The 16,800-nt window shown below is 41.8% G+C and overlaps 1 protein-coding gene across 4 annotated transcripts in view; it reads left to right on the top strand.

Annotated features, from left to right (window-relative positions):
• Positions 1–16,800, top strand: part of KHDRBS2 (KH RNA binding domain containing, signal transduction associated 2) — a 317,562-nt gene that overhangs the window by 281,815 nt on the left and 18,947 nt on the right. For all 4 annotated transcript variants that reach the window (XR_004426194.1, XR_004426193.1, XM_033143192.1 and 1 more), the window contains exon 7: positions 9,962–10,044. Coding sequence is in view for 2 of the 4 variants with exons in the window: in XM_033143192.1 (XP_032999083.1) it covers positions 9,962–10,044 (83 nt within the window). In the remaining 2 variants the exon portion in view is untranslated. The remainder of the gene's footprint in view (positions 1–9,961; positions 10,045–16,800) is intronic.

Below are 16,800 nucleotides of genomic sequence, written 5' to 3'. Positions count from 1 at the left end.
AGCCACAAGTCTTTCCCACCCCCTCCGTGTGTAACTTTTAATTATACATGACCTTTTGGCAATAGCTCCTGTAAAAGAATGAAAAATCTTTGTCTCTAGACTCATTACTCATGCATATCTTTTAAAGCCAAGACAAAAGTTCTGTACTAGGCCTAATGCTTGGCCATAGCTTAATATAGAACAATCTATCACACCCAAAATATCTTTTCTAATTATCACATGTCTGTGTCTGTTCCAATATATATGTTGTGCATATTCCTTTTTCTTCCAAATTGCAGATAGGAGAGTAGATATTTTAAAAGTGCATTTAATTGGACTGCAAAGAATGTGGTCGGCCCTGTTAGTTCTCTTGCTTTTGCACCCACTTGTGTAGCTTACTGGGTGACCATGGGCCAGACCCTTTCTCAGCCTCAACTACTCCACAGAGTTGTTGTGAAGATAAAGTAGGAAGTAGAGAAGAACCATATGTGCTATCCTAAGCCCCTTACAGGAAGGTTGGGCATGATGAAGTTATTATTTTATCCCACTGGTAGCACCAGTGGTGCTACATTTATTCAGGGATGCGAGTGACACCGTGGTCTAAACCACCCAGCCTTTTGGGCTTGCTGATCAAAAGGTCAGCAGTTTGAATCTGTGTGATGGGGTGTGTCCCATTGCTCTGTCTCAGCTTTTGCCAACCTAGCAGTTCAAAAGCATACAAATGCAATACAGTGGTACCTCAGGTTAAGTACTTAATTGGTTCCGGAGGCCATTCTTAAACTGAAGCATACTTAACCTGAAGCGAACTTTCCCACTGAAAGTAATGGAAAGTGGATTGATGATTGATCCCTTCCAGACGATGAAAAACACCCCCTAAAACAGCAATTTAACAAGAATTTTACTGTCTAAAGAGACCATTGGTGCATAAAATGAAGGCAATAATCAATGTACTGTATATCAGAATATTTCAACAATGTAAAGTGAACAGCAGTCAACAGTGGCATTAAGAACCACCATCACTGTCATTAACAAATGAGGAGAGACTTTATCCCCTAGCAAGGGGGGCAGGCAAAGGAAATATATGAGCTTCTCCCATTGAGTCCCTTAGATCTAAGGACTATGGTTTGGACCTACACAATTATTTTAATAAAGCCAAAAGAAGTGGGACTTTCTTCTTTTTTGCTCACTGCAGAGCTCTGGGGGCTTTCATATGAGGGAGGAATGAGGGAGAAATCTGGTTCAGTTCCCATTTAAAGTCAAACCTACACAACACAAGGATCAAACCACAGCCGCTCTTCAAATTTCACACTTCTGCAAAGGAAGACACTACTGTCCAGGCAAGACCAGTGGTGAAGGGAGGGTATTGCGTGGGGCACCCCCAAATGTTCATCTTGCTGCTGTCACCTCCTCCTCCCGAGTAGTAATAAATGCTACTATACTTTCATGGAGGGAAGACTGGGGTGTGGGGTCAGGGAAGGAGATGCTGCCTCCACTTAGGAAAGACTGCAATTGTATCCCCATTTTTCCGTCCAAGGTAGTGTACGTGATTTGAAAGATCCTTTATTTTATTCTCACAGAAACCATGTGGAGTAGGTTAGACTAAAAGATGATGACACTGACCAGATGACACCCAATGAGCTTCATGACTGAGTGGGGATTTGAACCCTGGTCTCCCAGGCTCTTTTTTCAGAGTAGCCAGCATGGTGCCATCCGGATGTTGTACTACACTTCCCATTATACCTGTCTATCCAGAGCAGTGTTTTTCAACCACTGTTCCGCGGCACACTAGTGTGCCGCGAGATGTTGCCTGGTGTGCCGTGGGAAAAATGGAAAAATTCAAGATAATTACTTTATATATAGTCAATATAGGCACAGAGTTAAATTTTTTAACATTTTCTAATGGTGGTGTGCCTCATGATTTTTTTCATGAAACAAGTGTGCCTTTGCCCAAAAAAGGTTGAAAAACACTGATCCAGAGTGTACCACATTGTCTACTCTTCTTCTATATCTTCCACTGCCACCAACCCTTTCTGGTAGTCTCTCTTATTTCTCTTAGAACACACAATAGCTGAGTTAGACTATAGGTATGAGAGAAGCCAGACCAGGATATTTATTTTAACGTTGAACTAAATATATTTACTGAAAACTTATTTTCAATATAAAATAAATGCTTTGCAAATTGAGTAGCAAGCTATGTTGTAGTCATCAGTGCATGTTTAACCAATTCCATTACCCAGTTGCTATCGTCCTAACTCACAGATTATCTCAGGGGCACTCCCTGAAGACTCAAAGCTTTCCGAGCTCTGTTGCCTGTAGCTGAGAAATCTGGCTTCAGCCTCCATGTACGTAGGACCTGCTGGGGACGTTTTCCTCTCCTTGTAGACCAGGCGTGGGGAACCTGTTTTGGCTGGTGGGTCAGATCCAATAAGTTCCCATTTACAAGAAATCCTAGACACATAGATATAAGAGGTTTGGTATACTTGTGCAACTTTCATTGCCATGTTGACATCACATGTAAATATGTAGCAGATATAGTTTATAAAATTCACAGCACAGTCCAAAACTATCCTATTGTTGTCACAAATATGTTCGATCGAACACAGCTTTATTATGTGACTAAGGTGAAAGATATATTGCGAGCTGCCTGACCAATGTCTGTCTGATGGCAAATACACAAAGTAATAGTGGGTTGCTTGCATTTGTCTTACAATGGTTTTGTGAAGTACATAACAGATTATGGAACTGAGAAGAAATGTCTAGATATCATGATGGCTTTCTGGGACATTTAATTCTGGGATCCATAAAAGGAGAGGCAATCCTTAATTTTAGTGAAATTAACTTCAAGGAAAAGTGCTGAGATGCTAAGAAATGCTGGTCATAAAGGAGCTGGAATTTTAAATCTTAGTAGCAGAATAAGACAGGAAAAGAAGGAATATCTGACTTTTAAAAGGGCAGCCACTCTATAAAAGGGCACTTGCAGGATGTACGTGGAAAAGGTTGCTAAAAGGCTTAGAAATATTAGAGATGGAATGACACTATCTCAGAATGAAATCCCATATATGAAGAGAGTTAAGATAATGCCAGTAAGGCTGAATAATATGGTTCACAAGACTGGGAGGTTGGGGATCATCTGTCAAAAATGGGAATTACTTTTCAAGTGATGAAATGCACAACAGGTCTGCATTCTTAAATGTACAATGTCTGAGGATCCTGATAAGCAGCTGGGTAAATACTGGGAAAATGTTTAACACAATCCAATCAACCCGTTTTTTATGTTCCAGTGAGTTAAGGGAAGAGTGTTAAGCACATGCTTAACTTGCTTGACTTAGGGCTTAGCCAGAATTACTTGTATCCTTGTTTTGTATCCATTTTCATGAATGGCACCTGCAGTTTTTAAAGAAATGTTCTACACTTGTAATGAACACAATCCACTTCTTAGCTTCATTTGTTCTTATTGAATGAATTGGTTACAGCAGTACCATGTGATTTTGATGTCACACTGTTGTGGCTGATATAATGATGTCATGGATGCCTATGCAAAGAAGGAGAAAGGTGTGTTAAGCAAGCAGCAGCAGATCTTCATTGAGATATGTTTTCAGTAATCACTTCAGATGCACCGAATAAGCTAATTTCAAAGCAAATATAACATTTACTGGATATTCAGTGCAGCCCTCCTAAAATGTGCTTAGCTTTGGCTGAGTTGGACACATCGTGTAAAACAGGGATCCCTCCAGATGTTGCTAGACTACAACTCACGTCATGTCAAAGAGCAAGCAGGCAGTAAATCTCACTGTTCAAAGTTGAAGTTAACTCTTTATTAGCAAAAACAGGAGCTTCACAGATTTGGCTGAGTGCCATGCCCAGTGAACACAGCAGCTCATCCCCAGTAGGTCTTACCCCATGAATCAGTTGCCAAGACTGCAAGTCCCTGCCTCCCCACAACCATCCAAGTCCCTTCTTCTCCAGGGCTTTTTCCAGGCAGTCGAAGACTGCGCCTGTGTGCAGCCTTCCGCTGTTTTGCCCATTTCAGCTCTCATCTTGTTCTGTTAAAGAAGGTTGAGAGGAAGCTTGTAACAGCATGAGGGGGAGACACCTGTGACTCTTCACCAGCCTGACTCATCTCTGCCTCTTGGCCTTCCTCCGCCCATTCACCTGCTTCAGTTCTGCTTCTGCTTCTGGACTTCTCTCTGCCACCAATTCTCCCAACTCACTTAGCCCTGTTGCCTCTTCAGCATCTGATACCTCCTCCCAGTCTTCTCCCTCTGACTACACATCATTGTCCCACCAACATGCCCCAGGCTCTGAGCCTTCTTCTTTTGGTGGTAGAGCTGGTTCCTCCCACCATTCTTCTGTGCCCAACCTGTCCACGGCACATCAGCCCCGGCCAGCATAGCCAGTGGTCAAGAATGCTGGGAGTTCTAGTCCTGCACCATCTGGAGGTCACCACATTGGCTACACCCAGTATACAAAGATGCCTGAGAAGTAGGAACCCTCTTATATACACAACAGAGTTGGTGATACACCAATGAGTAAAAGGAGCATCCTGTACATACAAAGATGTTGCACCAAAAAGCAAACTGAATTCCTAATGGAGAATTATATTGGAGAGATGCTAAAGATCTAAAGGTGTATGACAGGATGGAGAATAGCTTTAAAAAACCCTACAGTAATCAAACCAATAATAGATGGTATTCATCAAAGAACAATAAAACACTAAATAGGAAATTATTGGGGGAAAGCTAATATTTTGCATTAGGGCAGGGATAGCTAACCTATACAGCCCTCCAGATGTTGTTGGAATATAGCCCCCATCATCCTTAACCATTGGCCACACAGGCTGCAGCAGAGAATTGCAGTCCATCAACAGCTGGAACACCACAAGGAAACCATTAACGGATTTGATTTTTTTGGGTAATAATATTTTATTATTTTTTTCCATATAGAAAGTCACATTTGTTACTCAGCAATTATTCCAATTCAACAAAATCAGTGATCTGATTTCCAATAGATTACATAGGAAATTGTTATTCATTCAACTTTTCTGCCACAACAGACAGAAATCAAAGCTTCTGCTAATGATTCCATTCATAGGAATTACGCTCCTGTACAGCTCCATGGGTAGTTTCTCGTGTAATAGCTTTCAAAATATAAATTTGTGTTACTTTGGAATTGGCCCTTACTGTGCTGGAGCAATCACAGAACATGTTACATTGACAAATTAACTGGAGTTCGAGTTGACAGGTTTTGTGGTGAGCTGCTGTTTTGCCATAAACACTCTACTGTGTGCAGCAGCCTCTATCAAAAGTGATGTCAAGCAGCCTTCTTGTGGCTACTGGGTCATTGGCATCGCACAGAAGATGGGGTGGGGACATTGTAGTGTCCCCTGCAGAAGTTCTCTTTTTTGCTTATTCATGATTATTTGCACTCATGATGCTGTTGGAGAAGCCGTATGCAATCCTACTTTCAATACTATTTGCACCAGCAAAAGTTTTGGGACAGTCGCACATTGCTTCATTTCCAATTAGCGCAGTGCATATCCTCTAACTTCTGGCTGGAATCCCATAACTTTTCATGCCGAATATGTTGTGGGGTTCCTGCCCCCCCCCCGTGCAACTTTTGTTGCACCACAGCCCTTCCAGGCAATAATAACATTGGCAAACAAAACAGCTCAGTAGGTAAGCATGAGACTCTTAATCACAGGGCCATGGGTTCGCAAATGCAGTGGTGTGCATGCTATTCCTTTAAAGTAGAGGTTTTCAAGTTTTTTGAGTCCACGGCTCCTTTAACCAACTACATTCTTTTTGCGGCACCCCAGGAGCCCAGTTATGTTACCCCTTGCCTACAGAGCTGGCAGCCTCTGTTCCTTTTTCGAACACCCTCCCTTGTGGAGTGTTCCCTCAGCAGCTTCTCCTTGAGAGTCCTGTGGGCAGCCCCTGCCCCCAGGTTTCTGAGCTCCTCCCCCTGCCCCAAAGAGGGGTGCCTCCCAGGCACCGTTTGTCTGTGGAGCTTATAGCCAGGGCTGCTGCAATAAACAGCTGTGCAAGCCTTTGGGAGGCAGAGACACGAGAGGGCATCAGGGGAGGGAGGGACAGAGGCCAGTGTTGCCCGTGGCACCCCTGACCATCATTCAAGGCACCCCTGGGTGCCATGGCACACTGGTTGAAAACCAGTGCTTTAAAGCATATATGAATCACACACACACACACCCCAAAGAATTATAGGCACTGTAGTTAAGAGTTGCTGGGAATTGTAACTCTGTAAACTACAGTTCTCAGAATTCTTTGAGGAAAAGGATGTGCTTCAAATATGCTTTAAAGTTATAGTGCGTACCAGTACTATTTTTATAGAAAATGAGGTGCCAGAACTCATTGTGAACGCCTCCCTTGTTCTCTTATAATGGCAATGGTGCCCATCTGAGAGGTGCTGGAACTGACTTCTGGCAAGTTCTGGCTGGGTTGGGGGGAGAAAAAACCCTGGTGTTTACACAGCCAATGTCAGCTCTTAAACTGAAAAGGAGAGGCAGTATTACATCTGCACTGGTCAGTATTACAAATGCAGTAGACATACAGATTATTTTGAGTTGAGGAGGTGGTAAAAGATATGGGATTCTGGCTTGATTCTGACTGGACAGCAGCTTCTAGCCACAGCCTCTTGTTTTTAGTTGTCTGTGTAGTGAGGAAGTGTTAAAATATCAACCTTACAGGTTCAGAATCTTTATTTCTTATTACTTGCTCCACAATTTATTGATAGTAACTTGCAGGGTTCAGGTTGGCCTGAAGGGAGTAAGCATTCTTGATTTACTCTGCATAGTCACTAGAGTTCATGCACAATTCCCAAAGGAAAATAATACCGTCACTGAATAAATGGGACAAGTTCTGCCAGCATTCAAAGCTACAGGTTTAGCCAGAGAGGTTATTAGTCAGTTAAAAATGGGTTGGGGGGAATCACATAAATGATGCATGGCAGCAGCGGAGCTTCACTTTGAAATCTGTAGACTCTCATTAGTTAGGAAAACACACTTTTAAAAAATCTCAAGGATAATAAACACTGCTCATATGCAATCGCCTTTCATTTACATGGGGCTTGAGTGGAAATCAAGGCATATTTATAGCAAACATTAAATGTTGGAAAATAGCATATTGAGATGGTACAATTTAGAAAGACTGAAACATAAATTAAAATGGAATGTGGGAGGTTTAAGTCTCATGGCCCTGATGCTATAGATGTCCAAACCCATCTACTGATACAGCTACAGCTACATGTATCTATAGCCTTTGTACATCACGTGAATAAAGCTTCATGCAACGCCATTACAGTGGGCTCCCAAATGAAGGTGGCTTTGTGCAAGAGTATATATCCTTTAGGATGGTGTGAAGGTTATGCTGTTTTTCTTGTCAGCCCAAACCACAACATTATACATTATATAGCTGCTTTTAGAAAAGGTGATCTCCATCCCCGTGTCCCCATTTGATTTCTCCTTGGATTTGGGGCTTCTGAATGACTTGCTCTCAACCACAGAGTAACACTGTGGGCTAATAGTTTGCCATTCTGTTTTTAACTTCTGCATTTTGTTCTACTGGCTGTGCGCACACAGTTTGCTGTAGGTTTTAGTTCTTTCAATTTGTTCGCATCTTTCTTTTTCCTCCCAGTTCATATTATTGATATGTATGAGCAGTGGCATGTATTGATCAGACATTGTGCAAAATCTTGGCTAAATCTTGGCTGCATACTAACCTGTTCATGACACTTCCCACCCACCTCAGTCTGGAATCATATATGCTCATCCTCAACATGCTGCTTTCAATTTAGATTAAATCTAGATCCTGACATTCACACGGGGGGGGGGGGGACTTGATACACATTTGATAACCCTCCCCTTGGTTAGGCTGCCCTTGCCTCCTCCTCCCTCCCCAGGTGAATGAAAGAGGAAATTGTGCTTGCAATCTTGGTGTACCACTGCCGACAACATCTGCTTTAATCTGTTTTCAAATTGACACACTACAGAGTAATGCAAAATCAATCTGCAATGAGGTTTCATTTTTGGAGTGAAACTAGTTAGTAGTAGTAATATAGTAGTAATATACAGGCTTTCATTTCAAGAAACTTTTTTTTGTCATGACCTCTCAGTGCTTTCCAACATTGAACTTGTTTCTGCAACTCATCTATGATTCTCATGGCAACTTACAGAAGTAGACACTTGAAATAGGAAAGTTACTGGAAGTTATTTTACCATTCCAGAGCTGTTTGAAATAAGAGTTTAATTTTTCTGACCTTTTTAATGTGCTTCTCTTCCAGTGCTTTCTGCAAAATATCACTAAATGATCTTGTATTCTCAAATGCCGCACATTTCCTCCTTGTACAATAGTACTCAAAGTCAATGTTTAAAATTTAAAGTCTCTGCGTGTTTAATTGCATTATATCTAATGGGCAGTTCACAAAGTATCTCTTCTGTGTTTTTTCTCCAAGTCTCATTTTGACATGTGAACAATCCCAAATGGCTCAAGGCAAACCCCTCAGACTAGCTCAGAACATTTTAATGATTTTTTAATATATATTTTTCTGGGATAATTCTGGAACCAATCCAGATAGATAGCTCACCCCACCCCCTCTTCCTTAACCAGCATTCTCTTCTGAAATCTGGTTCTCATTTCATTGAAATCTAGGTATTTCCCCTATTTCCTCAGTTCAGAAAGGCTTTGCACTGGAGTGTGAAACTTGGAACTCTAAGGAAGTTGTTGAAGCAGCTCAGACTGAGAGCTTATATAGGAGCTGAAGGTTCACCTATTCTGGGCTATCAGCCAGGCTGTTAATTCAGGCTTTTCTCCCCTCCTGGGCAGCCTCACATGCAACTAGCTGGGCACTTTGCTGGCAACCTTGAAACTCCCATTTGTCTTGCCATGCCCTCTGCTGCTGTGACCCTGGTGACAGGAAGCTCAAGAGACAAGCAACTCAGATAGAAGCTGACAGTTCCAGGATGAGGGTGGCTGGAGCCAGGAATGCCCAGTGGAGAGGGGCAGCAGCTCAGCTGCTACCACTTACTGAGAGGGGTGAGATGGCAGGCAGGTCAGTGCTGTGTAGGTGCACTGGTGGAGCCAACCCACTTGCTCCCGCTGACGTATCCACACAGCGCCAACCTCCCCATTGCCTCTCTCTTCTGGCAAGTGGTAGCAATGCTGCTGCTGCTGGGAGGCCAGGTGCATGCCACCAGCTGCTCCTGTGCAGATATCTGCTGGAGGGTCCTGCTCCCCTTACTCCTCTTTGAGGGAAACCCTACGTCTAGGCAGAGCTGAACCCTGAAAGTACAAATCGTGTTCAGTAATTTGCTGCTAAAGCAGCTCCTTTATCTGATCTCACCAGGCTGGTGAATAGCTGCTTTGAAGGGGTCATTTTATCATGCCTTCACTGTGTTTCCATGCACACTGCTAGTTGCTGTGGCAGAGGAGATCGAAGCAGGGATGGATGGATGAATGAATGAATGAATGCTCAAGGAAGTTAAAAGGCATTCATTACAACGGTTATTTATAATTATTATCTGTGGCTTTCTCCTTAAAGTTAAACCACATTTTCTGAAAAAGAACTGAATGGTATGTTTTATGCTCCATAATGACCTTCTTAATGGGGTAATGAGATCAATATATTCTTGCAATCATTTGTTCATTTCTGTGGCTATTATTCACCAGCAGATATTTAGAAAAGCATTTGTATATTGAATTCAAGAGAAAACAATGAGTTTCATTAGCACCTTCTTCTTACAATACAAACTTCATTATGGTGATAAATAAAAACAGGTCTGAAATTATATATATACATATATATATATACACACACACACACACACACACACACTTTCAGGCTTCTTGCAATTGTGTGTGTGTGTAATGTGCTGCCTGTTAGGTATATATTATTCTAAAAATTCTGTTTCAGGCTAATACTATTTGTAACTTACTAACCTTCTAAATTACAAATTTGTGTTTTATTATAGGGATATGATGATGGATATGGGGGTGAATATGACGAACCAATTTATGAGGACTATGATAATAGCTATACCACACAAACACAGAGGTAAGCACCAACAAACTAATTTATGGATAAGCTACTTATGGATTTCCTTTAATATCTGTTCTAATCCGTAACTCTTCCAGGAGCTACTGCTAAAACCACATCTCAATGTTTGGTGTCTAAAAACACCATAAAAGATCCTCAAGGAATGTTAAATTTACCAGGTATACCGACTGTTACCCAGTGAATAGTGTAATGAAGGTGAAGATTGAACAGCAGAATCCTCTCCAAAACGAAAGTGGAGGGAAGTTCTCTTTTTCAAGTGTTTCTCTCCTTCCCAGTGCCCCCGACTCACAATCCCATCCCATCTAATATTTCTTCTCTAGACAGGATGGCACCAGTCTAGCCTCAAGGAAAAACTAAGAGCAATAATGATTTAACATAAAATACATAGTTTAAATAGGACGCGGGTGGCGCTGTGGGTTAAACCACAGAGCCTAGGGCTTGCCGATCAGAAGGTCGGTAGTTCGAATCCCCGCAACGGGGTGAGCTCCCGTTGCTCGGTCCCAGCTCCTGCCCAACTAGCAGTTCGAAAGCACATCCGAGTGCAAGTAGATAAGCAGGTACCGCTCTGGTGTGAAGGTAAACAGCGTTTCCATGGACTGCTCTGGTTCGCCAGAAGCGGCCTAGTCATGCTGGCCACATGACCCGGAAGCTGTACGCCGGCTCCCTCAACCAATAAAGCGAGATGAGCGCTGCAACCCCAGAGTCATCTGCGACTGGACCTAATGGTCAGGGGTCCCTTTACCTTTATGTTTTACATAGTTTAAATGATACTGTGTCTAATCAATATGTGTTCCAAACTGTGGCCCTAAACCATGGCAGATACACAGCATCATGCCCAGGGCTCAATTTCTAGAACAGGAAAACATTCAAGGATCACAAATAAGATCAGGATCAATTATAAAATGAGAATCAGTTCTAAGACAAAGGCTCAAGGTGGCACATGGAATAAAAACTCTGAACCAGGACTTTGGGTGTGGAACAAAGCAAGGCAAGCAAAAGTCATGAGTTGTTGAGGCAAGTCAGAGTTGAAGGAGGTAGAGAGGCTGAACCTGTGAGTTCACCACTCAAGGATGAATCCAAAAGCCAAAGGCTTTCTAGGCGAAGCAAATGAGAAGGCTCCTGAAAAGGATAGGCTGAAGAATTGCTTTTGTGTATTGCATCCCCCTCTTTTATGAAAATAAAGGCAAAAGATGTAAAGTGTGCACAAGAATAATAGGGTCACAGATCATTTTGTCAGCTATGCCTCTTTTTCTCAACCGACTCTGTTGCGTAAGATCTAAAAAGTTAGCCCTCCATGTGTTTTGAGTCACCATGTTAGTTTTGGAAAACCCTGCCCAAAAGCTAGCTGAGAATCAACTGCAAAGTTAAGAAATAACAAATAAACCAGGACATAGTTGGCTTACAAGGCAAACTGAGGTAAGGCAGTGAGGCACAGCTGACTAGAGGAGTCAGCAGTCCCAAAACGTAGTAAATGCTGCTCCACATACTGTGTTCCAACAGGTCTTAAAGCAGAGAAGCTTTGGGGTCTGGCCCACAACTGCAACTCCCACCCAGTGCTCTGAAACCTAGTGCAGATCAGATGCTAGAGTGGCTGAAGAGATAATTGCAGAAGCAACTGCAAGAGCTGAATCCTGACATCAGCTGTTCAGCATATTTTGCCACAGTGACTGCCTGCTCATCAGAGCATAAAACTCCTGAAAATCACTGCTGCTGATTTTATGACACAATAAAAGAGAAGGGGGTGGGGAGCTGAAGGAAGGAAGGCCAAAGTGAAGTTTGTTTGTTTACTTGTTTGTTTGTTTAATACCACCCTTCATCTGAAGATCACAGGGCAGTTCATAACATAATGATTGCACTGGAAGAAACAAAGGAACCCAAGATTGTATGTTGAAATAGGAATAAGGTTTTCAAGCCTGGCAAGCTGTCTGCACAATCATTCCCTTGAATGATTGTGTGGCTGGTCACCCAATATCAATGGCATATTGCTACCTGTTTATTCCATTAACTTCTAGCCTCAGGTTCCTGCTCATATGGAAAGCTCTCTCTCCAGTAGTTCTCAAAATCACATATTAAAAACTATGTAATAGCTTGCTGTATAATGCTTGCAGTAATATTCTCAGCAAAACTGAATCATGTTGATTTAATAATTCAGTTTTATTGGAAGACTCAAGACAGCAGCCATCCATTGAGATTGAATTTACAATCAGTTATTGAGTTGAAGGGATTTTCTCCCTGGTTATTCTACTTATATCCTGTTATTATTTCCCTGCCATCTACTAGATTGTTATGCTGCATGTCTTCATTTCTTAAGAGGTTTAAAGCCTTTACTGAGACAACGGGAATCTTTCACTCACCGCTTTGTTCATCTGAATTCCAAAATAACTTTCATTTCAATGCACAACAAAATTGCTTATAGAATTAACTAGGATTGCCAGATTTAGAATGAAACATGGGCTTTTGGAGTTGTGCAGAAAGGAGAATTTTGGCAGGTGCAATTTTTCCTGATATGATAACAGCATGGCAGGATTTGTTTGTTTGGAATAGGCATTTACCACCCCTCAATAGAACAAGATTCCAGGGTGGCTTACAAAAGCACAATTAAAATATAAACCAAGTGAAATACAAAGCAATGAAAACAATCATTATCACAGCAATAAATAAATAAAAACCCCGCAAGATCCAGGCTTGTATTCAACGAGAGTGTCTTGTTCATGCAAGGTCTTCTTCTTGTACAATGAAAATTCCACTCCCTCTCCTTCCTTCCACAACCCTCCCACCAAATCTGTTCTGGGTTTCCCCCAACTCCCTGCAACACATATGTGGGGGAAGAGAGGAGAGGGGAGTTCTATTGTGAAAGCAGAAATCCCAACATGAATACAGTGGTGCCTCGCAAAACGAAATTAATTCATTCCGCAAGTCGTTTCGTATTGCGAAAATTTCGTCTTGCAAAGCTCAGTTTCCCATAGGAATGCATTGAAACATTTCCCATAGGAATGCATTGAAACGTTTTCGTCTTGCGAAGCACTACCATAGAAAAATTTGTCTTGCGAGTCACCTAAAAAAATCACAAAACCCTTTCATCTAGCGAGTTTTTCGTTGCGCAAGGAATTTGTCTTGCAAGGTACCACTGTACTGTATTTTCCAGCGTATAAGATGACTGGGTGTATAAGATGACCCCAACTTTTCCAGTTAAAATATAGAGTTTGAGATATACTCGACCACAGAATCTCCACCCGGCGTATAAGACAACCCCCGACTTTTGAGGTTTTCCAGGATTAAAAAGTCTTATACGCCAGAATATACAGTAGTACAATTTCACTGGACATAAACCAAAATACCTGGGTAAATGAATAAGTTATTTTGATATTAACCTTGCTACATTATTTCTTCTATTTGTAAATCTGATTTTTGTGCTCCTTTAAAAAAAAACCAAAAAACAAATAAAGCATCAGGTATGGTTTTTGGTTTTTTTTAAAAAATTAGACTATTTGTAGAATGAGATGGTACATTCTTTAGCAAGAATGTTTGACTTTGCCTCTTTATTCATATGTATGCAAGACATCTTATATCTACAGAGTTTTGTGCCAGGGGAGGAATCAGATTGTATTGTGTATAGTTACAGATAACTATACACAACTTGGTACTGAGAAAGTTCCTGCTGCTGTGAAAGTATTCATGACAATGTCATCTTGTTTCTGTGACAGTATTAATGGCAACATGCATCTTTGGGTTCATTCAGATGTGGGGATTATAACATTATTTCTCCTTCTTTTAATGCTAGCACTTCTGTCCTGGTTGCTGACATCCCTTTTACACTGCAGTTCCTGTTGTATTGTGACACTGTGTGGGTTTTTTTTAATTGATATCCCACCATGTCACGCTTTTATTCACCCCAGTGGGTGTCACTGGACATGCCACCACCACAACTCTCTATGCACATATGTGCTTCTGTCCCCCCGCCCCCCTCCCCCCAAAATGCCAGGAGACCATCCCAAATTTCATCAAGTGAGCAGCAGCAGCATAATTCATGAAACCTTCAGGGAAATTACAGTGCAAAACTCCTGCAGTTTTCCAGGTTAACAGGGTTGCAAATGGAAGCAATTAACATGGAAATGAGCACTAAACTTCCACTAGAGTCTGCTACATTTCCAGAAGTGACTTTTACATCTTGTGAAAGATTACGTAAAACATGGGAAATTATCAGGTTAAGGAAATGTCTGGAAAATGGAATGAAGTGCTGTCTGAATGCAGCCTTTGTCTTTTAGATCGCTCTAGAGAAGTCATGCTAATATGTTAAATCCCTCTTGGTCCAATAAGCTCAGCTTCCAGTTTAGTGCAAGCCCCTTTGTGATCAGGATCCTGGGTGGTATTCAACAAATTTTTTACCTGCTAAAACAAAGATAAGTGCTAGTAAAGGGGATCTCCACCCCCCCTGCCCCCATGAATACCACGTACCATCCCTCAATCTGCTCTGGACGGTTTACTGAACCCTCAAAACAGATTTAGGGGGAGGAGGAAAGGAAATTGTTCTGTTCTGCAAAGAGAAATCCTTTGGCTGATGGAACAATCAGCTTCCCTCTATATTGAATGGAACCCTTAGAATCTAGTTAATGAAAGTGTTTGTTCCTAAACACCTTTGTTCTTTAAGCAGACAGCATAGCTGTATTTTTCGCTTCTCAGAGGGTCCTGGGGAATTCATTCAACAGCAGTGAATATCAGACTCATTTGCATTATTTGGGGCATTTGGAACGGCTGGAATTTGCACACGTAAAAAGCCTACCATAAGAATATGCTATGACTATTAGTAGTAATGGCTGAACTGACTTCATAAATCAGCTAAACATTACTCAAGACTTTATAACATTTTAAAATGTCAGCTTTAATTTTCATATAATTTTCTTTCTGGAGATGTTGCATTTCTTATTGTTATACTAGTTCTTAAACTGGAAGCCAAGCTTATTAGGCAAATGGCACAGAAGACTAAGAGAGATTTAATTTGTTAGTATGACATCTCCTGAGCAATCAAAAAGAAGCACGTTGTCATTTACACTTTCACAGTAACATTTGCAAGTGAACTTCCTTAACACCAAGTTGTATATTATCTGTAACGAGAACACAATACATTACGCCTCTTACACTAAATTGTGTAGATATACAATTCCTTGAATACATTTAAATAAATGGAGGCAAAATGAGCTATTCCAGCAAAAGTGTAAAAAGGTAAAGGGACCCCTGGGTTGCAGCGCTCATCTCACATTACTGGCTGAGGGAGCCGGCGTACAGCTTCCGGGTCATGTGGCCAGCATGACTAAGCCGCTTCTGGCGAACCAGAGCAGCGCACGAAAACGGTGTTTACCTTCCCACCGGAGAGGTACCTATTTATCTACTTGCACTTTTGACGTGCTTTCGAACTGCTAGGTGGGCAGGAGCTGGGACCGAGCAATGGGAGCTCACCCCGTTGTGGGGATTCAAACCGCCAACCTTCTGATTGGCAAGCCCTAGGCTCTGTGGTTTAGCCCACAGCGCCACCCACAGCAAAAGTGTAGTATTACCTAATTCTACCATTAGTCCAATAAATGTCTTTAAAAAATTGGTTTCAGGATGCTGAAATCAAATCAGTATTTAAAATCCATTCTGGCGCTCACCGTCTCCATAACCTCTCCCTGTTGCTTTTGCTTCATGTTCCCCAGTCTTAAGAAGTGCCTCACTTTTCCACTTCCTTCTCATAAAGACCACATGACCCTTCCTTCCTTAGGTATTATGTGAAGCTTCTACTTGGACTTCTCCTTTCCTCATCCCCATGTTTCTCTGCCATGATTTCCCCCTCATGGCAGTGGTCTTACAATTCACTGGTGCTACACGTGATGCCAAAGTCCCGCCTCCTGCCTCTCGCCTTCCGGTGGATGCCGTAGTTGTGGCCCCTGCTGTAGCACCTCAGAAGCTCTGCCCCCAGTGTGACCAAACCATCCTCACTGCCTTTGCTCAGGGGAAATGTCATTGCTACCCCATCCTCTCTTCAGCTCTGCACTTCTCAGCTTCTTGCCTTCTCTGTCCCTTCTTCCTTCAGCATCTCAGCTCTTGATACTCCAAAAGCATCTCTCGTTCTTGACCCATTCTCATTCCTCAGCAGTAAGACATTGTGGGCCCAGGTAAAGGGACTTGCTTTCTGATAAATGTACACAGGATGGCAAACTTAGCTGCCATCACAACATCGTGAGTCGATGATGTTATAGACTGAGCTGGGTTTCAAAGGCAACAGAGAGGTGACAGTTTTAAGCCTAATATTTTAAGATTCCAAAACCTGTACATAGGCAATAGATGGAACAATCACTATATAGTCTGGTAACACACCATCCTTCCTGTTATTTTTCTCTTTTGTATACTTCCCCAGTTTTGAGCTGTATGCACAGTATTTGCACACGGCTGTATTTCATTTTGGGTTTTTTGCTTATATCTCTGTGTTCATAAATAAAGATTCCCTCGTATTTTATTTTGAGACTATTGAATGAATCAAGTTAGCAGGCCTAAAAGATGACATTTTATGGGTCTTCACAGCAATCCACTTACAGCATTCATCATCCAAAACTGTTTTGAAATGCCACCTCTCATTTATTTGATTCAATGAGCACAAGTGTGTTTCAAATACACTACCCCTGAAGTAGATAGGAAAGTTTTTCTCTCTCTTATAAATCACTTATGCCCTCTAAGTTTCTTGAAATACTTCTTCCCACTATGGATCTCCAGTGTTATATC

This window comes from Lacerta agilis, chromosome 3 (assembly GCF_009819535.1).
Source record: "Lacerta agilis isolate rLacAgi1 chromosome 3, rLacAgi1.pri, whole genome shotgun sequence".
NCBI classification, from domain to species: Eukaryota; Metazoa; Chordata; class Lepidosauria; order Squamata; family Lacertidae; genus Lacerta; species Lacerta agilis.
Note: the sequence above shows the minus strand (reverse complement) of the source record. Positions and strands in the feature narration are given on the sequence as shown.